At 38.4% G+C, this 27,769-nt stretch overlaps 2 protein-coding genes across 2 annotated transcripts; both read right to left on the reverse strand.

Annotated features, from left to right (window-relative positions):
• Positions 1 to 13,380: 13,380 nt before the first annotated feature.
• On the reverse strand, positions 13,381 to 16,353 carry LOC145161557 (putative disease resistance RPP13-like protein 1). The gene is made up of 2 exons (XM_079081106.1): positions 14,496 to 16,353; positions 13,381 to 14,414 (listed from the first exon to the last, which is right to left on the reverse strand). Exons 1-2 carry the CDS (start codon positions 16,263 to 16,265, stop codon positions 14,313 to 14,315), a joined length of 1,872 nt encoding a protein of 623 aa, XP_078937232.1. The 5' UTR covers positions 16,266 to 16,353; the 3' UTR covers positions 13,381 to 14,312.
• An 8,111-nt stretch (positions 16,354 to 24,464) lies between these two features.
• On the reverse strand, positions 24,465 to 26,483 carry LOC145124227 (putative disease resistance protein At3g14460). Its single transcript, XM_079059497.1, has 2 exons — positions 25,048 to 26,483; positions 24,465 to 24,894 (listed from the first exon to the last, which is right to left on the reverse strand). Exons 1-2 carry the CDS (start codon positions 26,481 to 26,483, stop codon positions 24,465 to 24,467), a joined length of 1,866 nt encoding a protein of 621 aa, XP_078915623.1.
• Positions 26,484 to 27,769: the final 1,286 nt, after the last annotated feature.

Below are 27,769 nucleotides of genomic sequence, written 5' to 3' on the forward strand. Positions count from 1 at the left end.
CGTTGTAGGACATTGCTATTGAGTTTAGGGTTCAAGGGAACCCCTTACATGAGTTTACGGTTTTATGACCATAACTCATTGAGTTTACGGTCGTAAACCCATGCGTTTACGGCCGTAAACTCATGCTTCTTTGACCACTTTGTGTTTTGAAGCCTTATAAGTCCTTAGAAGCATATCTACTTGAAGTATAAGCCTATGGAAGTGTTTGTGGCATCATTTCTCTCCTAAATGGAGTTTACGGCCCATGGACCACTTCTCCATGTGTTTACGACCGTAAACCCCTATGGTTTATGGTCTTTTGATGTTTTCAAGTCCTAAACACATCATGGAAGGGGTCTAGGCTAGTTTCCAAAGCTTGAGAAGGGACTAGGGCCACTTTGGCACACTTTTTAGGGTTTACGGTCCAAGAACATCTTGGACCGTAAACACCTTTGATCTTGACTTTCTTGGGTGTTTTCTTGATGTATAGAAGTGTAATAAGCCTTATGATACTCTGGGATAGAAGTACTTACTAGTTAGAAGCTTGAAAAGATGCTAAAAGTCCAAGAACACGAGTGTGTGTTCTTGGTGTTCTTGGTGAAACTTGAAGATCTAACGTTTTGGAATGATTTCACAGATGGAAGTGTGTTAAATCACTAGATTAAGTAATATATCAACTTAATAGGGCTAGAAACACTTACAAGTTGAAGATCAAGAAGGAAAATACGGATGCTACTTGAGAGGATTTGAGTTTTGCTCTTGAAAAGTGAAAAAGTGATTTAAATGGCTAAGTGCCATATATATACTCTTGGGGTTTACGGCCGTAAACACCAAGTTTAGGCCGTAAACTCCAAACTTTTGGAGTTTCGGGACTTTATTGTTGCACAATAAACCCTAGGGCATCCTCTCTCCAAATATCTCCTGAAGTACTAATCTTAAAACACTCAAACTTATTCCAAAAAGCTTGAAAGTTTGCAGAAACTGTTTTGACTTCTATTGAAGTGAAGGGTTGTACAGAATAGAAATTTTGGGTTGTCACATCATCCCCCCGTTAGAAGGAATTTCGTCCCGAAATTAGGATTTAGGTAGAGGAGTAGGCATGAATAATCGAGACAAGAAGTGGGGATACTTCCTAATCGATTGCTTCTCGCGCTCCCAAGTGAATTCAGGTCCTCGGTTGGCATTCCAGCGAACCTTCACTAATGGGAAACGGCTATGAATCGTTTGCATGACCTCTCGGTCCATGGTCACTATGGTTCTTCCACGCAGGTGAGGCTCTCGTTGGACCCGGTCTCGTCGAGAGGGATTACAAGAGTCTCGTCGGACAGGTACTTCTTCAAGTTCGAGACGTGGAGGGTAAAATGTACGTTACTGAGTTCGCGGGGTAGGCCGTGTCGTGGATGCTTTTATTCCCATTCTTACTACGAGGGTAGATAAGTAGGTCATTCACAAGGATAATGACGAACTGATCCCAGTAAGGATAGCATACCCTATTCATTAAGTTCATGAATACTACGGGCGCATCGGTCTTATCCGAGGGGTATCACCACGGACTCGTAGCGTCCGCATCGAGTTCGGAAGGTCGTCATCGGGACATCCTTCTCTAACACTCGAAACTGGTGATATTCGGACTTCAGGTCCATTACTGAAAGGAAATTTGTTCCTTGCGGTTGGTCAACCAACTCATCTATGCGAGGCAGAGATAATGATTTCTAATGGAAATCTTGTCGAGGTCTATGATAGTCGATGTACTTATGATACAATTTGTCTACCTTTTTGAAGAATAAGACCGGAGCTCTCTAGGGCGAGGAGCTTGGTCTTTCACTTCCACTGCCGAGTAGTTCGCTAAGTTGTCCGAACTGTTCTTGTATCTCTGTAGGTGTTAGACTGTAGGAAGATCTGGTTACAGGAGTCGTATTGGGTTCTAAGTTTGCTCGCATGACATTGCGATTACTCGTAGTCTTGGGCAGTCTCCGCTCTGAAGTTCATATTAGAATTCATACATGGTTCATCAATCACAGTCTCGTGTATACGAGTCGTATATAATTAAGATTGAAAAGGTAATCGAATAAACGATCCATATTTAAGCTCACATCCCAACGAGGAAAAGAAGTTAAAGGGGAATCATCAATTCTAAACCTGTAGAACCTTGATTATATACCACCCTTGTGTATACATTCTTCCGCGATAGATCAACCGTACGGGTCTTTGGATTGAACTTGACGTACTGTACGAGGGGTACTCTGGGGAGGTTTGTTGAGGCTTCTTCGGAAAGGATAAGAAATATGGGGTACTCTATGCATGAGTACTTCTGAGTTCTGAAATGACGGCTTCGCTAGAAAGACGATTTCGGAGAAAGAGATGTACGTACGAAACTGGTATTTTTGCGGATCGAATTGAATCAAGTTGTATGATAATATCGGACTTACTTGGGAATAAAGACATTATACCTGATCATTAAGGCGTTATAGACAAAACCCAACAGTGCAACTTTTAACAGAGTTACAGTACTATAGATTCACTACACGATTATTGCTGCGAACTAGGTATACTACAAAAGACAAGTATACGCAACACGAGCATCCCTTTACTGACGGGATCTCGCAAAAGATAAGACTCAAGTTGCACTAGTTTTAAACAGTTTATGAGTCTGTTACAACGAACGCCTTATTTACTTTAACGTCGGTCCGACGTAGTCTCTCCTGCAGCTGTGATCCTTAGTATCCTTCCGTCTGCGCCGGAGTTCTTCGTTATCGGGCAATCCTTCTTGATATGTCCCCTCTCACCACATAAATGACATAACTGGCTTGAGCCATCCTTAGTGGTGGAAGTGATGTGTCGAGTCAGAGTTATGTGAACATGAGTGTTTTCCTTGTTCATCCACTTTGAAATTTTCCTTTCATAGGGTCCAGTTTTACCACCACCATCGCAAGCCTGGTTGACTCCGATGTCAGGGGCTGGAGTGATGGGTCGTGCCGGTGTTCCACAGCTACGAGCATGGTGCCCTATTTTTAGGCAATTGCAACATTGCATTTCATGGCAAGCCCCATGATGATGAAAACTACACTTGTCACACTTCGGAAGTTTTCCCTCGTATGCTCTGCTCGGTACTGGGATGGCAAGGGTTGTCACTTGTTGCTGTTGCATGGCAAGTCTTTGGGATCGTTTGCGTTCCCTCTGGGCTTGGCGCTTTCGTTTCCTGTTCTTTGTTTTTCGGCTTTGCGAGTCTGCAACTGTTATCATTTGATGGTTTCCTGGATTGATACTACGATCGGGATTTTCAACCCCTTTGTCAGCATTGCTTGCGTTGATAGTGCTGCGGTTTGCAAGGACAGCTGCCACGGCAGCCGTCACGACAGCTGTAACTGCGGCTTGGAAAGTAGCGGTGTCCATAGGAAAGGCAGGGGTTTCGTTGTTCGGCTGACTACTTCCGGATGAAGACATGATTCTGTAACACGAAAGATAAGGAGTTTGTGAGCGATTATGGTTGACCCTAGATGTCTTTCGATCGTTCATGTAAAGAGTAGAAGTATGTTATCAAAGGTTTGAACTACAACCCTATGATGCAGTCCTAGTACAGAGTAGAAATAAGTTCATAGAATGGTCACAAGATGTTTGACGTCTAAAACAGGGTACCATCGGTTGGTAAATAACATGATCCAACCCTTTGAAAAAGAATTGGAAATGATCCCTGAGCTAAATTACCCTAGTTCAATAACTCGACTAGAGTGGATTTCAGATAGACTCCCATGATAGCATGATGAAAGTATTTGAACAAAGAATGACTCAGAAGTTAGCCGACTGTCAATATCTTTGATATTCATGACGTAATAAGTTCGGGAAAATTTACCTTGTAGAAGGTCTTACATCATATCCAGAGTAGAAAGGTTTTGGTCGTATAAAGGCCTAACTAAAAGTACCTACAGTACAAGATAGTTTCATAGAAAAATGCCTCATGGACATAGACAGGAAAAACGATTCCTTTTAACAGGGAAAGAAAGTAAGGCATCTACTACTGGTGACGGTCATCCCTCTTGTGAACCCTTAGTTCAGCCAGTTGACGTTCCATATCAAGCAGGTGTCTTTCGTACACCCTCTGGCGTACTCGGAGTACTATGACTTCCACTCGTGATTCAGCCAGTGCTTGCAGCAGGGTTTCATGGTCTCTCTCAGATCTCTCACTAGCATCTTCCAGGCGAATGGTGCGGAGGGTATGCATTCTCGCATTGGCGACAACTTCTGTGATCTGATGTAGGGCTGTCCTGCCTTGAATCTCATTCCGGGCCACTCTGCGGACCAGGATTGGCAAGACTCTATCTGCTGAGCCCCCTTCGCTCAGATCATAAAAGCTTCGGTATCCATTAAATGGCATGGGCTGATCCTGCCCTTGGCTCCATGTTTCCAAGCTTTCCACCCACGGAGGCGTCGGGCCTTGAAAAGCCGGACGAGGGTTAGGATTTGGAACAAGAGCCATCGGGGGTAGGTTCTCAACTTCAGGCTCGGAGTCAGAACCATCTCCAAAGCCTTCAGCCTGGTGACCATCCACAGGGATTGGGTGGTCATTTCCTAGATTAGCTTCAAACCCGCCTTCATTACCTTGGTTAGGGAAGTACAAGTTGTCGTAGGGATGGAATCCAGCCATATTATATACGCGAGAAAAGAGATATAAGAATCTAGCACATAAGTAGCTTATAGTAACACAAAATACTCCTATAGTATTTTAGGTTTAGGTTCTATTGTTTTCATTGTGGTATTGTGGGTAAGTTTTTAGACTTGTTGCAACCTCACAGCCACACTTAGGCACATGCTAGTCAACCCTCGGATAATATAGTTGATCAGGCTATATCTTCCCAGTTTTGACTATATGTCTCTAAGTCTACTTGTGCTGCCCAATAATCGTAATACTTTTGTTCTGTCCTAGTGACACTGATTTTAGTATGAATGCAGGCACGTATACTTATTTTAAATATTTTATTATTTACAGTATAAACTCTTGGTCAGAGTATTTTAATCCCATTGTATTTATAGTTTGTATATCTTTTATGGGTTGATATACTCAATTCACTATAAAAAATGTCCTGATACCAATCTGTCACACCCCAAAACCAAGAACGGCGGAAACGTTCTGGGGCGGAGAACGTCATGTACAGTATCACAACAATGAATAGTAGTAAACAAGCGACAACATCATCCATTGCATTAATAATATAATTTTTATACAAGTGTGTTCTGTCAAATTATATAGACACCAAAATATAAATCAAAATGAAAGATGAGTCTTGAACGAGCTCCATCTTCTCTAAACCTTTCACCGGTACCTGTCGACTGGTGACCTGAGCATACAAGTTATTTTGAAAGAGAGTATCAGCTTTAAGGTTGGTGAGATCATAAGTATTTTAGTGTCTGTATTTGTAAGAAAGTATTTGTAAGTATGTGAAGTGTAAGTATTTAAAAGTTTTGGACCTCCTAGAAAACCCTATGTTTCCTACTAAAAGTAGCCTTCTACCAAGGCATCTAGTATCTGTGTGCGACTCTTGTAAGAGCATGTATTTTCCCAAATCTGACTATCATTATCCAAAATATAGCTTTTACATTACAGTGCATTGTGTGAATGTTCACAAAGTGAATGTAATGGGAAAAATGAAATAGTACTATAGTGTAGTATTAAGTAACTACTACCGTACTAACTACCTTAAACCTATTGGAATTTAAAGTACCATGTGATCGGCCTGTATCCTGCTACCGACTCTATAGTAAAACGACGATGTAAGACGTCGTAAGAAATGACATTTGGCACCCGTAGACTTGCAAGTCCCACTGTAGCGAGCAGCAAGGTGTAGGATAGTCAATCCAGTATAGATCTATACACAAACTCATACGCTCCCCAATTAAGGAGATTCTGGATACAAAAACGGTCATGGCAGGTAGTGTCATGCCCCGTTTAGTGGCTCACGTAAATGTAAAAATGTATATGGAATGAATGTTCTAGCTGTATTGTACGTTCTCCCTCTGTCTAGCCTGTATGTATGTTCTCTCTGTATGGTATTGTAATGTACTGTGTGTACTAGCTGTATTATGTGTTCTCTCTCTATCTAGCAAGTATTGTAATGTTCTGTGTGTACTAGCTGTATTGTGTGTTCTCTCTCTATCTAGAAAGTATTGACTCATGAATGAACTGACTCATTGTATGATTCATTATTCTAGTAATAGTATTAGTAACTTTCCTAAACTACGCCTATCGTAGTTTACTAGTAATATGACTTGTACGTATGAACATGAAAGTATACCCTTGCTACCCAAGGGTATTGAATTGACTGATAGAACTTTTATGACTATATATGTACACATGATATATAACTAATATTTAAACGACCTTCGGACGGATAACCAATACCCTAAAGCCACATCCAAACAAGGAAAAGGAGTTAAAGCAAGCTAGCCTTCCTAAGTCCTTTAAACATTTCTTATATAACTATACATATATAGGCATGCAATTGACAATATAAAAGTATAAAAGAAGTTTTGTAATACCTTTGAAAAGTTTAATAACTAGGAAAAGATGACTTGATGTCAGTTTGTAAAACGATTTGAAAACAGTTTGTTTGATAAGAACAGTTTAAAGTAAAGTATAAGAAAACCTTTGTTTGAAACATAAATGTAACAAAGTTTGAAAAGAAGTATTCAGTATGTAAGACAATTTGATAAAGAGTATTAAACAAGCAAAAACGTTTTGGAAAACCATTTGAAGTAATCTGTTTGGTAAAACGGCTAAAAGTGTAGTAAATCCATTTGTATGCTAGTTATTAATCACATGTGATTGCTATAATACCTAGCATGATTCAAATTGTATCCCCCCCCCATAAAAGCATTTAAAAACATTTAAAAGATTGATTAAGGGGTATGAACTCACCTGTAGTGAGTGGTTGGGATGAACGGACTGTATAGAATGCCACGTGTCAAGTGAAGACTTGTACATACTCTATGATCCTAGTTAACATATAATATCACATATATGTATCTAATTAGTCTTTAAACAACTAAATAACAAGGTTAAGACATCCTAGGGCATGTTAAACACCTTATATAAGTGCTATAAGTCCTAAGGATTGCATCTAAGCGTTGTAGGACATTGCTATTGCGTTTAGGGTTCAAGGGAACCCCTTACATGAGTTTACGGTTTTATGACCATAACTCATTGAGTTTACGGTCGTAAACCCATGAGTTTATGGTCGTAAACTCATGCTTCTTTGACCACTTTGTGTTTTGAAGCCTTATAAGTCCTTAGAAGCATTTCTACTTGAAGTATAAGCCTATGGAAGTGTTTGTGGCATCATTTCTCTCCTAAATGGAGTTTACGGCCCATGTACCACTTCTCCATGTGTTTACGGCCGTAAACCCCTATGTTTTATGGTCTTTTGATGTTTTCAAGTCCTAAACACATCATGGAAGGGGTCTAGGCTAGTTTCCAAAGCTTGAGAAGGGACTAGGGCCACTTTGGCACACTTTTTAGGGTTTACGGTCCAAGAGCATCTTGGAACGTAAACACCTTTGATCTTGACTTTCTTGGGTGTTTTCTTGATGTATAGAAGTGTAATAAGCCTTATGATACTCTAGGATAGAAGTACTTACTAGTTAGAAGCTTCAAAAGATGCTAAAAGTCCAAGAACACGAGTGTGTGTTCTTAGTGTTCTTGGTGAAACTTGAAGATCTAACCTTTTGGAATGATTTCACGGATGGAAGTGTGTTAAATCACTAGATTAAGTAATATATCAACTTAATAGGGCTAGAAACACTTACAAGTTGAAGATGAAGAAGGAAAATTCGGATGCTACTTGAGAGGATTTGAGTTTTGCTCTTGAAAAGTGAAAAAGTGATTTAAATGGCTAAGTGCCATATATATACTCTTGGGGTTTACGGCTGTAAACACCAAGTGTAGGCGGTAAACTCCAAACTTTTGGAGTTTTGGGACTTTATTGTTGCACAATAAACCCTAGGGCATCCTCTCTCCTAATATCTCTTGAAGTACTAATCTTAAAACACTCAAACTTATTCCAAAAAGCTTGAAAGTTTGCAGAAACTGTTCTGACTTCTATTGAAGTGAAGGGTTGTACAGAATAGAAATTTCGGGTTGTCACAATTACCTCCGAAACGTCAAGTCGAGTTCAGAATCGACTTAGTTCTAGGGGCTACCCCCGTAGCCAAATCGCCTTATCGTCTAGCACCTGCAGAGATGCAAGAACTGTCAGGTCAACTTAACGAACTGCTCAGCAAGGGCTTTATAAGACCAAGCTTCTCAACTTGGGGAGCTCCAGTCTTGTTCGTCAAGAAGAAAGACGGATCGTTTCGTATGTGCATCGACTACAGGGAGCTCAACAAACTGACCGTCAAAAATCGTTATCCGTTGCCTCGTATTGACGATTTATTTGACCAACTACGAGTGCTAGGGGAGGATGTTCCGAAGACAGCCTTCCGAACTCGTTATGGGCACTACGAATTCGTAGTGATGCCGTTCGGATTAACAAACGCGCCCGTTGTATTCATGGATTTAATGAATAGGGTGTGTCGTCCTTACTTGGATCAGTTCGTCATCGTCTTCATCGATGACATACTTATCTACTCTCGTAGTAAGGAGGAGCATAGCCAACATCTACGATTAGTCTTAGAAACATTGCGCATAGAGAAGCTTTATGCGAAGTTCTCGAAATGCGAATTTTGGATCCGAAGAGTCGAATTCTTAGGGTACGTGGTTAGCAAGGAAGGAATACACGTGGACCCTTCCAAAATCAAAGCCATTGAGAACTGGTCAGCACCGAAGACGCCTACAGAAATTCATCAATTTCTAGGCCTCGTTGGCTACTATCGCAGGTTCATTCAGAACTTCTCCCGCATTGCGAAGCCTCTTACAACACTGACCCAGAAGGGCGTGGCCTTTGACTGGGAAGAGAAGCAAGAAAAAGCGTTCCAAACGCTCAAGCGAGCCTTGTGCACCGCACCAATACTATCCCTCCCTGAAGGGATAGAAGACTTCGTTGTCTATTGCGACGTGTCAAATCAAGGGCTCAGATGTGTTCTGATGTAACGAGGTAAGGTCATCGCCTATGCCTCGAGACAGCTGAAGACACACGAGGTCAACTACACTACCCACGATCTTGAGCTAGGAGCATTTGTGTTTGCTCTGAAGATCTGGAGACATTACCTGTACGGTACAAAAAGCACTATATTTACAGACCACAAAAGCCTGCAACACATATTCGACCAGAAAGAGCTCAACATGAGACAACGACGGTGGGTCGAGCTACTCAGTGATTACGAATGCGAAATTCGTTATCATCCGGGTAAAGCCAACGTAATAGCTGACGCCCTAAGTCGGAAAGAATATTCTGGTCGTAGAGTCAAATCATTGACTATGACTATCCATTCACACTTGTCCACACAAATTAAGGAGGCTCAGCTCGACGCTTTGAAACCTGAAAATGTGGCGGGTGAATCCCTGAGAGGGATGGATAAGAACCTGGAGGTTAAGGGTGGCGGAGCTTATTATTTCATGGATCGGATCTGGACCCCGAAACACGGTGGTTTCAGAGACTTGGTCATGAACGAGGTGCACAACACTCGTTATTCCGTCCACCCAGGTTCAGATAAGATGTATCTGGATCTTAAAAAGTTATACTGGTGGCCTAACATGAAAGCAGAGATTGCTACCTTCGTAAGTAAATGCCTTACTTGCGCAAATGTCAAGGTCGAATACCAGAAACCCTCCGGTCTTCTACAACAACCGGAGATACCGAATGGAAGTGGGAGCGGATCACTATGGATTTCATAACCAAGTTACCCAAGACAACGGGTGGACTTGATACCATATGGGTCATCGTTGACAGATTGACCAAGTCCGCACAATTCCTACCTATCAAGGAAACAGACAAGATGGAGAAGCTTACAAGAACTTACATAAGGGAGATTGTACGACTGTACGGTGTTCCCATATTCATTATCTCTGACAGAGATAGTAGATTCACTTCGAGGTTCTGGCAGTCGTTACAAAGTTCCCTAGGAACCAGGCTGGACATGAGTACGACCTACCATCCACAGACCGACGGGCAAAGTGAGAGGACTATCCAAACCTTGGAAGATATGTTGCGAGCCTGTGTGATCGACTTTGGGAAAGAATGGGATACTCATTTACCCCTTGTAGAACTTTCCTACAACAACAGTTATCACACGAGCATAAAGGCAGCTCCATTCGAGGCCCTCTATGGCCGGAAGTGCAGATCCCCTCTGTGTTGGCTGAGGTGGGTGATACCCAGTTAGCTAAGGGACGAGTCCCTGAAAGCACTCTCATGGGTCCGGAGATCATTCGGGAAACGACAGAGAAGATCGTTCAGATTCGTGAACGATTGAAAGCCTCTAGAGACCGACAGAAAAGCTACGCTGATAAACGAAGGAAACCATTGGAATTCCAGGTGGGCGACCGTGTTCTATTGAAGGTCTCACCCTGGAAGGGCTTGATACGCTTCGGAAAGCGTGGAAAGCTAAATCCAAGGTACATAGGGCATTTCGAGATTCTCGCAAGAATCGACCCTGTAGCTTACAAACTTAACTTACCGCGCGAACTCAGTAACGTACATTCTACCTTCCACGTCTCGAACTTGAAAAAGTGTCTGTCCGACGAGACTCTTGTAATCCCACTCGACGAGATCGAGATCAACGAGAGCCTCAACTTCGTGGAAGAACCAGTAGAGATCATGGACCGGGAGGTCAAGCAAACGAAACAAAGCCGTATCCCGATAGTGAAGGTTCGCTGGAACGCCAAGCGAGGACCTGAATTCACTTGGGAGCGAGAGGATCAGATGAAACTGAAATATCCTCATCCTTTTACTTAGTTATTTATAACTACTTATTTGCTTAAACTCTAATTTCGGGACGAAATTCCTTCTAAGGGGGGGATGATGTGACAACCCGAAATTTCTATTCTGTACAACATTTCAATTCAATAGAAGTCAGAACAGTTGCTGCTAATTTTCAGGCATTTTGGTTTAAGTTTGAGTATTTTAGGATTAACACTTTAGGAGATATCAGGAGAGAGGATGCCCTAGGGTTTATTGTGCAACAATAATATTTCAAAACTCCAAAAGTTTGGAGTTTACGGCCTCAACAATGGTGTTTACGGTCGTAAACCCTAAGGAAGGGGGTATATAAGTGACACTTAGTCATTTATACCACTTTTTCCACCTTTCAAGAACAAAGCTCAAATCCTCTCAAGTATCATCCAAAGATTTCTTCAAGATCTTCATCTAGTAAGTGTTTCTAGCCCTAGTAAGTTGATATATTGCTTAATCTAGTGTTTTAACACACTTCCATCCATGAAATCATTCCAAAAGGTTAGATCTTCAAGTTTCACCAAGAACACCATTAACACACACTAGTGTTCTTGGACTTTTTAGCTCATTTCAAGCCTCTATCTTGTAAGTACTTCTATCCTAGAGTATCTTAAGGCTTGTTACACTTCCATATATCAATAAATCAACCATGAAACTCCAAGATCAAGGTGTTTACGGTCCAAGATGTTCTTGGACCGTAAACCCTATAAAGGGTGCCAATGTGTGCCCTATTCCTTCCTAAGCCTTGGAAACTAGCATGGATCCCTTCCTTGATATGTTTAGGACTTGAAAACACCAAAAGACCAAAACCATAGGGATTTACGGTCGTAAACCCAAAGGGAAATGGTCTTAGGGCCGTAAACTCCATTTAGGAGTGAAATGGTGCCCTAATCTCTTCCATAGGCTTATACTTCAAGTAGAAATGCTTCTAAGGACTTGTAGAGCTTCAAAACAACTCATGGTCAAGAAAGCATGAGTTTACAGCCGTAAACTCATGGGTTTACGACCGTAAACTCAATGAGTTATGGTCAGAAAACCGTAAACTCAATGAGTTATGGTCATAAAACCGTAAACTCCTGTAAGGGGTTCCCTTGAACCCTAAACTCAATAGCAATGTCCCACAAGCACTTAGATGAAATCCTTAGCACTTATAACACTTATATAAAGTGTTTAACATGCCCTAGGATGTCATAACTTTGTTAATTAGTTGTTTAAAGACTAATTGGATACATATATGTGTTATTATATGTTAACTAGGATCATTGAGTGTGTACAAGTCTTCACTTGACACTTAGCATCCTATACAGTCCGTTCATCCAAACCACTCACTGCAGGTGAGTTCATACCCCTTAATTAACCTTTTAAATGTTTTTAAATGCTTTTATGGGGGGAATACAAGTTGAACTATCATAGTTATTATATCAATCACATGTGATTAATAGCTACCAAACGAATGGATTTCTTACTTTTTAAACTGTGTTACCAAACTGTTTTACTTTAAAACTGTTTTACATGTCAAATACTTTTATTAAACTCTTTTAACTGATATTCTGTGTATCTATATAGATATAGTTATATGAGTAGGATTGAAAGGACTTAGGACTGATAGTCTACCTTACTTCCTGTTCCTTGTTTGGTTGTGGACTTAGGGTATCAAGGTTATTTGTCTGAAGGTCGTTTGAGTCCTAGTTATATATTATGTATATGTATATAGATATAAAAGGTTACTTCTTTCATACAGTTCAATACCTTTGGGTAGCAAAGGTATACACACCTATTCATATACATAAACAACATTACTAGTAAACTATAATAGGTATAGTTTAGGGAGATGCTAATACTACTACTAGAACAGTGAAACATACAATGAGTCAGTTCATACATGAGTCAATAACAAACAAACAATAGATACTATGATGAGAAGCAAACAATACATGCTAGACAGGGAGAGAACACACAATACAGCTAGCACATACATATACTAGAACATACATACATGCTAGACAGGGAGAGAACACACAATACAGCTAGCACATACATATACTAGAACATTACTTCAGTTATGTGAGCCACCTAACGGGGCATGACACTACCTGTCATGACCGTTTTTGTATCCAGAATCTCCTTAATTGGGGAGCGTATGAGTTTGTGTATAGATCTATACTGGATTGACTATCAAATACCTTGCTGCTCGCTACAGTGGGACTTGCAAGTCTACGGGTGCCAAACGTCATTTCTTACAACGTCTTACATCGTCGTTTTACTATAGAGTCGGTAGCAGGATACAGGCCGAGCACATGGTACTTTAAATAACAATTGGTTTAAGGTAGTTAGTACAGCAGTAGTTACTTAATACAACACTACAGTACTATTTCATTTTCCCATTACATTTACTTTGTGATATTCACACAATAAACAATAATGTAAAAACTATATTTTTGGTTAATGATAGTCAGATTTGGGAAAATACAAACTCTTACAAGAGACACACACACATATACTAGATGCCTTGGTAGAAGGCTACTTTTTGTAGAAAATATAGGATTTTCTAGGGGAGTTCAAACAATTACAAACTTTTACAAACATATCCAAATTACAGATTTACAACCACTTTCATACAACTACAGACATTAATATACTTATGATCTCACCAGCTTTAAAGCTGATAAACTCTTTCAAAATAACTTGTATTCTCAGGTCGCCAGTAGACAGGTACCGGTGCCATGTTTTTCAGAAGCTGGAGCTCGTACAAGACTCCTCTTTTATTTTGATGTATATTTTTGGTGTCTATATAACTTGACAGAACACACTTGTATGAAATTACATTATTAATTCAATGGATGATGTTGTTGCTTGTTTACTACTTTGCATTGTTGTGATACTGAACATGACGTCCTCCACCCCCGAACATTTCCGCCGTTCCGGTTTTGGGGTGTGACAGATATCCTCAGTTCTTCCAAACATGTAAAACTTTCCAAACGCTCATGAAGAAACGAGTTCAGATTATTGCAATTATCGATGTGAAGAGATCTTAGACAAATCAGGGGAAGTGTTAAGCGGTCAAATGAGGGATCGCCCACCCAACTAGGAAATCTCGTTCCCTTGTAATACAAAATCTTCAGGGTTCTCAACTTATGGTGAGGCCTTAGTCTTTCAAGTATTTCGTATTCAACCAACTCATTCCGTGAATCATCAAACACATCACTCCATTCCATCTCCAAAACATCAAGACCCTTCTTTTGATATATGTTGGCATCCTGTGCTTGTATTGGGTTTTTCACTTTGTCGAGCCCCTTAATGTAAATTTGACCTTGAAGATCTGATAATTCCTGAAGCTCAGATAGTTTGAACCCATCTGCTCCATCAACAATGACCTTGGTTAGAGTTTGTAGACTCGTTAATCCACCAATCCCTAAGGGCATCTTGTTCACCTTTGGAGTATCAGTAATGTCAAGGTCACGCAGGTTTATCAACTTTACAAAACTTTTTGGCAAGCCAGATAGATAACTGATAACAACCTTGAAGCAACAAGCTTTGTAGATTATAAAGGTCACTCACCTGTTCCGGTAAACATGTTATTGCAGTAAAGGAAAAATTGAGATACCGTAGATGCATGAGACGACCAATGGATTGTGGTACCTCTGTGATTTTCGGTGTACGCAGGCTTAGCACCCTTAGATATTGTAGTCCAGGAAGTATATCAGCAAGAACCTTGTCCAATAATCCGTGACATTCCAACCCATCTAGCAGTAGTAAGAAAGTGCGCACGTGTCTAGCTCTGTGTAATTCCTTTAACTTTCTATATGATCCACATCTTGGACCTATAAGTGAAAAGTGACGTGACTTCACACAAGTTCCATTCCTGATGGATACGTCCATCTCATCATCCAATCTAAAGAAACACTCTCCTGCAACACTTGTGGCCAAATCATTTATCAGGTCGTGCATTGTATATCTTAATTCATCACTTGTTGAATGTTGAAAAAAGGACCTCGCCTTTAGCTCTTCAAAATACTCATGACCCAAACTCTCCATTGATGTGTGGTCATTTAATTGGGACAAAAATCCTTCTCCCATCCACAGTAGGATTAATTCTTTCTTGTCAAACACATAGCCCTTGGGAAATAAGGAGCAGTATGCAAACAACAGCTTTAAATGTGGAGGGAGATTATAGTAGCTTAGTCTTAGATCCTTGGGAAGAATCTCACTGTTCAACAGCTTCTCCCATTCGTCTCCATTTTTATTTCCCTTCAAGAGCATACCAAGCGTTTTCAAAACCACAGGTAATCCACCACATTTCTTCACAATACCTTCACCATGCAATACAAGTGTTGGATGGCTGTCAAAGTTTTTCTCACCAAGTGCATGTTGAGCAAATAAAGATAGAGCATCTTCATTTGACAAAAGCTTTAAATGGTAAGCTTCATCAGAGTACATCACCGATGCAACCCTCATATTCCGGGTTGTCACCAAAATTATACTGCCAGGTTGCCCTACCACAAGAGGGCTTTTCAGGAGGTCCCACTTAATTTGATCTTCGTTCCAGACATCGTCTAGAACAAGTAGGAACTTTCTGCCACTTAGTCTTTCTTTAAGGGCCACATGAAGCATATCTAGATTAGCAAAATCTCCATTTTTCCCGGTTATTGCTTGAAATATAGCCTTGCTAATATTAAATACGTCGAGCTGTTCAGAAACACAAACCCATGCCCTGAGTTCAAAGTGATCCATTACACTGTCTTTGTTGTACAAAAATTTGGCAAGAGTAGTTTTGCCTATTTCACCCATACCAATAATAGACACTATGCTGACATTTCGATCTAATGCTTCATATCCTAACAATTTCTCAAGCAATGCCTCTGAATCCCCTTCGCGACCCATTATTATGTACTCATCAACCACTGAAGTTTGCTCCAACCGTCTCTGCGTTCTATTTGACCTCTCAACATTCACATTTAAACCCAGACCAGTTTTCACCTCAGCAAGATCATGCAATTTGATGGTAATTTCATCTAGCTTAGAACTCATCCGTTGACCATACATAAGGTTGCGAGGAGTGAAAGTAGTACAACAAGTTGGGATGATCTTTAATACCTTACTCGTGCTTCTGGTGCTAGCAGGAGATTCATGATTCAACTGGCGTCGCATAGCTTCGGTGGCCAAATCATCGAGTACATCGTCTATGTCGTAAGCCAAACCCTGGAGACGGTTCAGCCACAATCGAACAGCTCTCTCTGTTATCTGCTTTTGGCCAGCATCCGCAAGCACAGCTTGGATCAGTGGCAAGGTGTTGTTCCATTTGTTCAGATGAGAAGCGATTCCTTCGGATCGAGCTAGTTTCATGAAGTCACCGGAGATGAGCTTCTCACACACTACAGTGATGACAGCGCTAACAACGATTTCAGCCATTGCTATTTGGTGAACTGAAGAATGAGGATTGTCCCTTTACTGGAGTTTTGATCTCAGAATAAAGATAAATGGAAGATGAAACGTCGGGGTTGACTTTTGAGTTAAGTCTTTGAATCCAGAGATCTATACGACTACATCTCTGATCTTAGATTATTACTATATATTTTATGTTTGGATTTTTTTTTTTATGTATATATATTTTTTGATTTTTTTTTTGTCTTTTACTTTTAACTAGGAATAGGGCCATTTTTTTTAGAAATTAAATATCCTTCTATATTTTATTCCTATTATCTTCCTACTCATATTAAACGGTGACAAGTGAATTAAAATATTATCAATTTCATTAAATGTGACACATATTAACATTTAATATGGTAGAAAGATAAATAAGAATAAAATGTAAAAGGATATTTAATTTCTCCTTTTTTTTACGTTTTGGTATCTTTTCTTCGTTAGTGACTGTTAGAGAGTATTAATAGTCTAATAAAAGCAAATTAACATAAATAATTCCATAGATTAGATGTTAGTGACTGTTAGAGAGTATTAATAGTCTAATAAAAGCAAATTAACATAAATAATTCCATAGATTAGATGACAGAAACGTGGGAATATGTTTGCTTTTTCTAATGATTACATGGAAAAAGATTACACCTAAATATATAGGAAAGAAGAGAATGACACTCATGTTTCTTGTAAATATATGTAGAGTCCAAGATTGTCTCTCCAAAAGAGCTCTTCTGGAGAGAACGAGGACTCCAACATATATGGAAACTTATATTACCGTGTCGCACCGATTTGGGATACACGAACACTCCCTCTCATAATCGAAGACTCAATGAGGATAGACATGGATGACTGAGCCACGGGGGCGCAGGATGTCGGCTCTGATAACATATAAATATATGTCGAACCCAAGATTGTCTCTCCAAAAGAGCTCATGGAGAGAATGAGGACTCCAACATATAGTCATTTATATTACCGTGTCGCACCAATGTGGGATGCACTAACATTTTTGGTGGTATCGAATTTAATTGAAAATCACCAAGGTTTATTGTGATTAATATGAGATCTGTGTGTTGTTAAGAATATGTAAAAAAAGAAATTGCACGTCATTGCTATTATCAAACTGATTAAGTACCTTTTTAGGTCACGAAACATCTGAAAGTAACACCATTAGTAAATATAGTCTGATTACCTTTAATGTCATGTATCTACATTTCCTCGTATTTCTTCATCATTGTTCAAGATCATTTGTCTTTGCACAATCGTTAATTAGAGTATGATATGTAACAACATTCGGTTCAAGTTCATCTTCCTTTATCCTTTTAAAGAATTTTTTAGCTTCCTCTATGTCATGCATTCATATATGTCGACAACATAATTGTGTATGAGCAAAGATCTAGTGTACATCTACATAAAAAAAAAGAAATTTAGTTTGTATCTCTTGCTTCTGATAAAAAAAAGACGCAAATACCCTCACATGTTTCTTCACATACTCTTAAACCCTCTTTTTCCTAAAATAAGAAAAAAGAAATGATTAAGAATCCAAGAATTTAGGAAAATGGAAAATGTAATAGAAAGCATGTTTTAATAAGAGGAAATAAAAGTAGGAGTCAACAATTATGATTTCTATAGCACGCTACTTTCAATTTTATTTCACATCTATGTATTATCAGATCTTCTGTTGTCATTTAAAAAAAACATATTCGATTTATGCCAACTATAACAATGTACTTTGAAAGCACATTGTTATAATTTGTTTATTGGTGTTACTACATGTCTGCACTATATGTATATGTGTGGGAAGAAAATGCAATAATTAAGTTTAATTTCACACTAATTTATAAAGTACAAGGTTATAATGCAAACCAATCAAATTTAAAATTATTATAGCAATATGATTTAAAATTGTTACAACTTACTTTCAAGTTCAAAATAAAATTGTTGTATTTGTCACATAACCAAAGGATTCTCTCAATGTTAGAGCATATAGCCTAAAATAAGATAGGCAGTAGAAAATATAACAATAAGTTTTGGTAAACCATGATTATTGACCATGTAAAAAGATGAAAATCCATTTAAAATTACATATGCCGCAAATAACAATGCATGTGTTATATTTCCATTTCAACTTTCACATATGGTCATAAAAAAAAAACTATTTTCCTTCTTCATCCCTAATTCACTGTTTCATAACACATTTTAGTCCATGTGTTATATTTCCGTTTTAACTTTATATATGATCAGAAAAAAATAAATTATTTTCCTTCTTCATCCCTAATTCACAGTTTCATAACACCTTTTAGACCCTGCATCGGACGCTGTTAATAGTGGACATTTTACCAATGTAAAATGACCATTTTGCCCCCTCTTAGACCCTGCATCGGATGCCGTTAACAGTTTCATAACACCTTTTAGACCCTGCACGGCCCAACCGAGGTTGACGGCCCAACCGAGGATCACGGCCCGCAGGGTGTTCACGGCCCGAAGGCTGTTCACGGCCCGAGGCTGTTCACGGCCTAAGGCTTCGGTCCAAATGGTTTTAAAGGCTATCCTTCCAAAATACATAATACTTAAGAATGCTAGATCCAAAAACTTTTAGCTCTTTCATCTAACTATATTAAGATAATAAAAGAAATAAGTTTGACCCTTGATTGAGTTTTTGACTTTAGTTGACCAAGTTTGACTTTTACAAGAAAGAAATTACGAGTTATCACATCATCCCCATGTTAAAGGGAATTTCGTCCCGAAATTAGAATTAAGAAAATACACATAGACTAAGGGAAAGATGAGGATATTTATGTTTCATTTGATCCTCCCGCTCCTAAGTGAATTCGGGTCCCCGCTTTGCATTCCAGCGAACCTTCACTATCGGGATACGGCTTTGTTTCGTTTGCTTGACCTCCCTATCCATGATTTCTACTGGTTCTTCTACAAAGTTGAGGCTCTCATTGATCTCGATTTCATCGAGTGAGATAACAAGAGTCTCATCAGAAAGGCACTTATTTATGTTTGATACGTGGAAGGTAGGGTGTACGTTACTAAGTTCTTGAGGTAGTTGGAGTTTGTAAGTTACAGGGACGATTCTAGCGAGAATCTCAAAAGGCCCAATGTACCTTGGATTTAGCTTACCACGTTTTCCGAAGCGTATCAAGCCCTTCCAGTGTGAGACCTTCAATAGGACAAGGTCACCAACCTGAAATTCCAAAGGTTTCCGTCTCTTGTTAGCGTAGCTTTTCTGTCGGTCTCTAGAGGCTTTCAATCGTTCACGAATTTGAACGATCTCCTCTGTCCTTTCCCGAATGATTTCCGAACCCATGAGAGTGCTGTCAGGAACTTGTCCTTTAGCTAGTTGTGTGTCACCCACCTCAGCCTAGCACATAGGGGATCTGCACTTCCGGCCATAGAGGGCTTCAAATGTTGCAACCTTGATACTAGAATGATAGCTATTGTTGTATGAAAACTCGACCAGTGGCAAATAGATATTGTCACACCCCCGAACCAGACGGCGGAAAACGTCTGGGGGCTTGCGCGTGACTTCATCTTGTAATATCATCACAATGTAAATAATTGAAACAAGACAACATCATCATCATACATATCAAATACCACCAGCATTGTTTACATCAAGTACAATATCATAAATTACATGTTCAAAATATTTAATGTATGATGATAACAAAATATAACAAATTCCACCATTTTCTGCTGACCTTTCTTCTTAACGATTCCCTGAGAATACAAGTCATTTTGAAAAATGTCAACATATATAATGTTGGTGAGTTCATAAGCATATTTGAATGAAAAGTTTGAATTGTTTGTAAACACCAGAAAATCCGATATTTTCTTAAAATGGTTTGAACGTGTTGTATCAAAATCAAGTATTAATGCATGTGTGTTCTCTGTATTTGAAATACATGAAAATGTAATCCAGATAAAAACCCTGTATTTTCTGTAGTACGTAAAAGATATTGTTTAACTGGTATTACCCAGAAAATCCAATATTTTCTGTTTATAAAAGTGTTGTGGTCTCAACCCTAAGACCGAATTATAGTATATGTATGTTTTTGTATCCACAAGATTTTATAGGTATTCCATAAAATTATGTTAAGAGGATTTCTAAGTGAGTCCTTTTAACCATGTTTGATTTTTGACGAGTTCGCCTGCCGTGGCGATCGTAGGCGCCGGTTCGATTTACGGAAAGGTTTGTCACACTAGACTAGCCTAGTCTAGCTGTAGCGAACAGTTCAGGTGTGGGGAGTCACCCCGTGTGGATCTATACACAAAGTCTTGCTCTCCCTCCAGGAGACTCTGGTTATAACTACAGACTACGATCATACACTCTAGAGGTGTCAACCGACAAGTCTCACTAGATTATTTATTGTTTTCACACGAGTATTGAATTACGCTATGTATAATGTTTTCGTATATATAGTTAAGATTTGCCAAGCCCAGCACATAGGTATATGAATGTATATGGCCCAACAGACATGTAAGGGAGCAGCTATGGCCCACTAAGCATGTGATGTATAGATCGGGCCCATTAAGCATGTTAATGGGTCATAAAGGCCCAAATTAACATGTTGTAATCATATTAGGCCCAACAAACATGTAAACGGCCACAAAGGCCCAAATAGACATGTAATGGATATATTAGGCCCAATATCACGAAATTTACTTTTATGGCCCCAAATATATATAAAATGTTACTTTCGGCCCATTTTTATAAGAATTGACATTTTTGGCCCAAATATATAAATAATGTTATTTTCGGCCCATTTTTATAAAAATTGACATTTTTGGTCCAAATAGATTTCAAATATTATTTTCGGCCCACTTTTACCAAGAATTATACTTTCAGCCTATTTTTGATAAAAATGGCATTTTCGATCCAAGTTTTGGAAAGATTTGCATTTTTAGCCCAAATCCAAAAAATATGCCATTTTCAACCCATAAAACCGTAAGTTTTACATTTTAGCCTCAAACTTGTGTAAAATAACAATTTAATCCATGAAAATCGGAATTTTACAACTTTGGCCCACTAAAACCGAAAAGCCATTTTTTAAGGCCCATTATGCAAAAATTTACGTTTTTGGCCCCTTTATCACCCAAAATATCGTAAAAACCCATTTCATTTGTAAAAATGACTCATTTAGTCCTTGTAAAACCGTAAATGCCAAAACAGTCTCATCTTTTTGGTTATTTGTCAAAAATGTCTCTTTTTCAAGATTTTGTTTAGGTTCTTATGAATCTTCACATGTTTAGCACATTTATCCTTATAGTAAGTTGTATAAAGTATTGTAGTTTCCAAATATTGTCTAGATCTATGAAGTTCTTTACACAACCACAATATACACTTAGAAAACACACATAAACATGCACAAATACATAGATCTAACACATATCAACTTGTATTCTCCCCTGAAAACAAGGTAAAACCGTAAAACAAGGGGTATGAACTCACTTTGCTTTGATGTTTTCGGTTCTTGGTGGTAAAATGAGTAGATCTCGGCCCTAGGAAGCTTCTTGAGAAGGATTTTCGAACTCTATGAAGCAAAAATGTATAAATTATGAAATGTTATGGTTTAAGAAGAGATTTTTGAAGAAATCAAGAAGCTAAACCATAGATCTAAGTGAGAACTTACCAAAGATGATGATCTTGGTGAAAAACTTGTTGATAATACCCACAAACCTAGAAAAATCTACATGAAGAAGGAGGAGTTTCTTGAGAGTGTATTGGAAGTGTTTGAATGAGAAATGGAGGTGGTATGGTGGGGGTTTCGGCCGAGGTTAATAAGAGAAGAGAGAGAGAGAGAGAGAGATATGGTGAGGTGATGTTTGCATGGAAGACCACCATACAAACATGAGGTGTCTAATGCACAAATTTCCTCATTTTTCCTTTTTTTTGTCTAATAAGCATAGTGGGCCGAGAATTGGTCTTAAGAGAGATGTGGATGAAGTGATTTGGCCCATTTTTGATATTGTTCGAATTTATGAAGCCCAAAAATCGTTTTTCGGCCCATTGCGCCCCTATTAAGGTTCACGGCCCAATAAATCCCTATAAAAAGGGTTTACGGCCCATTAATGCAAATGAGACCATTTATGGCCCAACAAAACCTATTAGAGATAAAAATGGATTATTTTAGGCCCACATGGTCCAAAATGCTAAAGTTTTATGAATGTGGACCATTTAGAGCGCAATTAGGGTTCCTAGGCCCAAGATAGTCAAGTTGAAGGTTTATTGGTCCATTAGGCCCAATAAGAGAATCATAGTTCATATTAAACTGGAAACGAGATTTCTAGGTTTTCCAACCTAGTTGATTCTCCACTTCTTACTCAAACTCTTTGAACTTTTCAAAAGTTTCCGACGTATGCTTGACTAAGTAAATATACCCATATCTGCTATATTCATCGGTAAAAGTCACATAGAAGCGGTTCGCGTCCCTTGTGGTGGATCTGAAGGGCCCACACACATCTGTATGTATGAGATCCAACAAACACTCACCTCTTTCACAAGAACCAGTGAAAGGTGACTTGGTCATCTTTCCAAGTAAACGAGACTCTTCTCTACGATTTCTTTCTCCTTCACATACCACACCGGACCATAGGCTTTCTCTACGATTTCCCATGTGACTTGGCGGATGTTTTTGGTTGTTACCATTCACATCCTAGTTATGGATGTTGGTTGTCCTACATTAGTATTTCAATAGAAATTGTCAACTGATCCACACTTGCAGGGGCCATTTTTTAGTAGTTTTTAGAAAAAATTGCAAAAATGGTCCTTGTGGTATGTATTTTTTTGGGGTTTTAGTCCAAACCTCTACTTTTTTGGTTTCATGGTCATTTTCATCTAGTTTCATTGTGAAATTGGTCCCTGTTAAACTTGAAAAGACCAATCTACCTTTTTAATTTGTTTTTTCATTTTCTTTAATAGTTAACTTTTATTTTTATTTAAATATTAATGTTAAAACAAATAAATAATGGGGCCCTCTCTCCCTCCCTCCCTCCCTCCCTCCCTCCCTCCCTCCCTCCCTCTCTCTCTCTCCCTCCCCCTCTCTCTCTCTCTCTCTCTCTCTCTCTCTCTCTCTCTCTCTCTCTCTTACAAAAATCAAGCATTCCCGAACCCCTTCCCATTTACGCCTACTTGAGAATGTAAAAAGAACGAAAACATAAGATTAATTGTTGACCAATTATTTTCTAAGGGAAAATATTACAATTACATTAATGATATATATAATCAGCTTTACTAAACGATAGTTTCTTATAATGTTGTAATCTTTTATCTCAAAAAAAAATTAAATTAAAAGAATTATGTGTTTTTATTAATATAATTCAAGAATGAACTTTTTATAAAATATAAGATTTATTTGACGTTGCATAGTTATCGATATTTTCATAAAAATAAATTTTAAGTGATTTTTTATTATTGGAGTATAAAAGTAATTTTTATCAATTTTCTATAAAAAAATAAAAGCAAAATCAACAATTTTTCTTATATTATTCGATTTTACAATTTCATTCACAAATGAATAAAAATATACTATTAAATAATACATGGATGATTATACTATAATTAAAGTTATATAGTTATATTAATACACCAATACTCATAACTGATTTAATCACTTCAAAACACATTTCATAAACAAAAAGTTTATGTAATTACCACTACTTGGTTTAGTCGACACACTTGTGAGCTAAAATCATATGATTTCATAAACTTCCATTGATTACTAATGAGAAGAAAAAAGTTGACAAAATATTCGTACAAATTTAGAATGTATAGACTTACAGAATCCTTATGGTACTACCATAATCACGAACCATACCTGATACCCACAGCTGTCATCTTTGGAGTTTGTTGCACATCAACATGCTTGTTATGGTACTCTTGATATCTATTTGTCGTGAGAAATATAGGTTCTTATCAGAGATTTAAGAATTCCAATGAAAAGGCAGGACAGTTATGGGAAAAGGAAAATGATAACAACACAAAAAATACAATTATTGATGGTCTCCAAAGGTTAATCATCATGTTATCACAAAAACAGGAAAACTTTTAACCTCAAAATTGGAAGAGGGATACAAGTTGTATTACCCTCCTGAACATTTGTTAACAAACATTAATTATACTAATAACCATACTTTTTGTACTTGTGTAAAGCATAAGGGTGATGGGAAAGGAGATGACTTCCTGTTCTAGTCGCACACCGTTACTGTGAAAGATGATAGGTTGTAAGTTGGCTCAAGCAGGTCTCTAAGCTTTGGGCATGACTGAATATGAAGGCGTTCAAGGCAAGTGAGGTGTTGTAAGGCCTCCGAAAGTGATTCCACATCCGTAAAACCATCAATTTCTAGAGAAGCTAGTGATGATCGAAGAAGAAAAGATGATGAAGTAGTGTCATTCCTGACATGTTCTGCCACTGCAAATGACACCACTCCTGAATTTTTGCCACGTAAGATGAGTTCAACTAGAGAGGTTGGAAAATTTTGTAGGCCCCACTCTGACATGGGCTTATTTAAGCATCCGATCGTTAGGCTTCTTAAATTTGGATGCCAAAAGCCATAAGGAAAGGTGTAATCCAGACTTGGGCAATCAGATATCCTCAGTTCTTCCAAACATGTAAAACTTTCCAAATGCTCATGAAGAAACGAGTTCAGATTATTTCAATTATCGATGTGAAGAGATCTTAGAAAAATCAGGGGAAGTAAACCCATGAGGTTCTCACTAATTATTGAGAACGTCAAGGATTCTATTGAATCACAATTACTTATCACTAACCTCTTAACACTATTTGGACATATAATACTCTTGAGTATGACACAATTATGTACCTCTAGCTTCTGTAAACTCGCAAGGCTGCATGACTCCGATTCGTCTAGCCATAAGTATCTCAATTCATGACAATTATCAAAATGTAGATGTTGAACTGCCACCAGATGTGTTAGATATTGTCCATGTAGTTCAGTAAGTCCTTTAACATTCGACATCCGCAATGCAAAAAGTGATGAAGACAAACCAATCATGCTTCTTAATATTTCTGCGGAACATTCTTCTATATGTAAAGCACGAAGTGATGGTATCGATCCAATTGCCACTTTAACTAGTTTCGGACAACGCTTTATAGAAATATCACGGAGACGAGGAAATGATCTAGCAGGTTCATCGTCGTTGTTGCCACTAGTTGACCATTTTTGCCAACCTTGCATGTCATCAAATTCCAAAAACTCAAGTGAGGGAAACACAATGTCACCAAAAGAACTTGTGGGTCCAAGTAACTCAAAACCCAAAATCATCACCTCCTTCATCCTTGTAACAATCAATTTCCCAAGTGACTTTAGACGTCCGAGTGTGGGTAAATGTGTACTTGTACAACCACATAATGTGCGCTCTGTTAAGCGATCAAATGAGGGATCGCCCACCCAACTAGGAAATCTCGTTCCCTTGTAATACAAAATCTTCAGGGTTCTCAACTTATGGTGAGGCCTTAGTCTTTCAAGTATTTCGTATTCAACCAAATCATTCCGTGAATCATCAAACACATCACTCCATTCCATCTCCAAATCATCAAGACCCTTCTTTTGATATATGTTGGCATCCTGTGCTTGTATTGGGTTTTTCACTTTGTCGAGCCCCTTAATGTAAATTTGACCTTGAAGATCTGATATTTCCTGAAGCTCAGATAGTTTGAACCCGTCTGCTCCATCAACAATGACCTTGGTTAGAGTTTGTAGACTCGTTAATCCACCAATCCCTAAGGGCATCTTGTTCACCTTTGGAGTATCAGTAATGTCAAGGTGACGCAGGTTTATCAACTTTACAAAACTTTTTGGCAAGCCAGATAACTGATAACAACCTTGAAGCAACAAGCTTTGTAGATTATAAAGGTCACTCACTTGTTCCGGTAAACATGTTATTGCAGTAAAGGAAAAATTAAGATACCGGAGATGCATGAGACGACCAATGGATTGTGGTACCTCTGTGATTTTCGGTGTACGCAGGCTTAGCACCCTTAGATATTGTAGTCCAGGAAGTATATCAACAAGAACCTTGTCCAATAATCCGTGACATTCCAATCCATCTAGCAGTAGTAAGAAAGTGCGCATGTGTCTAGCTCTGTGTAATTCCTTTAACTTTCTATATGATCCACATCTTGGACCTATAAGTGAAAAGTGACGTGACTTCACACAAGTTGCATTCGGATACGTCCATCTCATCATCCAATCTAAATGTGTAATTAAATGTGACACATGTGTAATATGGTAGGAAGATAAATAGGAATAAAATGTAAAAGGATATTTAATTTCTCCTTTTTTACGTTTTGGTATCTTTTCTTTGTTAGTGACTGTTAGAGAGTATTAATAGTCTAATAAAAGCAAATTAACATAAATAATTCCATAGATTAGATGAAAGAAATGTGGGAATATGTTTGCCTTTTCTAATGATTACATGAAAAAAGATTACACCTAAATATATAGGAAAGAAGAGAATGGCACTCATGTTTCTTGTAAATATATGTAGAGTCCAAGATTGTCTCTCCAAAAGAGCTCTTCTGGAGAGAATGAAGACTCCAACATATATGGAAACTTATATTACCGTGTCGCACCGATGTGGGATAGACTAACACTCCCTCTCATAATCGAAGACTCATTGAGGATAGACATGGATGAGCTGAGCCATAGGGGCACAGGATGCCGGCTCTGATAAAATATAAATATATGTCGTAACCCAAGATTGTCTCTCCAAAAGAGCTCGTGGAAAGAATGGAGACTCTAACACATATAGTCATTTTATATTACCGTGTCGCACCAATATGGGATACACTAACATTTCTGTTGGTATCAAATTTCGTCGACAATCACCAAGGTTTATTGTGATTAATATGAGATGCTTGTGTTGTTAAGAACATGTAAAAAAAAGAAATCTCACGTCATTGCCATTATTAAACTGATTGAGTGCCTTTTTAAGTCACGAAGCATCTGAAAAATAGCACCAGTAGTAAGTATAGTCTGATTACCTTTAACGCCATGTATCTAAATTTCCGCATATTTCTTCATCATTGTTCAAGATCATTTGTTTTTGCATAACCTTTAATTAGAGTATGATACGTAACAACATTTGTTTCAAGTTCATTTTCCTTTATCCTTCTAAAGAATTTTTCAGCTCCCTCCATCTCATATGCATTCATATATGTCGACAACATAGATGTGTATGAGCAAAGATCTAGTGTATATCTACATACGAAAAAAAGAAATAACATATATCCATCCAACAACAGATAAAAATGAAAGTAATTGAAAGATGGATTACAAAAATGAAAGTAAGCAAACGAGTACAAGTATTGCAGTGAGTCTAGATGTGTTTAGTGTGTGAGGTACATGTGTATCTATAGTCTAGTCTAAGAAACAATAAGTCAGATATTTATGGGATCCTCTCGAATAAAAATGAACATGTTGGCTTGACTTGGTATTTCTGGGTCTTCTTCCAGGTAAAAGCATTTTTT

The sequence above is a fragment of the Lactuca virosa genome, chromosome 1 (assembly GCF_052849685.1).
Source record: "Lactuca virosa cultivar CGN04683 chromosome 1, Lactuca_virosa_CGN04683_v6, whole genome shotgun sequence".
Lineage (NCBI taxonomy): Eukaryota > Viridiplantae > Streptophyta > Magnoliopsida > Asterales > Asteraceae > Lactuca > Lactuca virosa.

Bases quoted from the DNA above. Each gene is read 5' to 3' on its own strand.
- LOC145161557 (XM_079081106.1), bottom strand. From the start codon at position 16,265: ATGGCTGAAATCGTTGTTAGCGCTGTCATCACTGTAGTGTGTGAGAAG. The intron at 14,415-14,495 runs GTACCACAATCC...TTACCGGAACAG, and splicing joins GTACACCGAAAATCACAGAG to GTGAGTGACCTTTATAATCT.
- LOC145124227 (XM_079059497.1), bottom strand. From the start codon at position 26,483: ATGAGATGGACGTATCCGAATGCAACTTGTGTGAAGTCACGTCACTTT. The intron at 24,895-25,047 runs GTTAGTGATAAG...GCATTTGGAAAG, and splicing joins TGTCCAAATAGTGTTAAGAG to TTTTACATGTTTGGAAGAAC.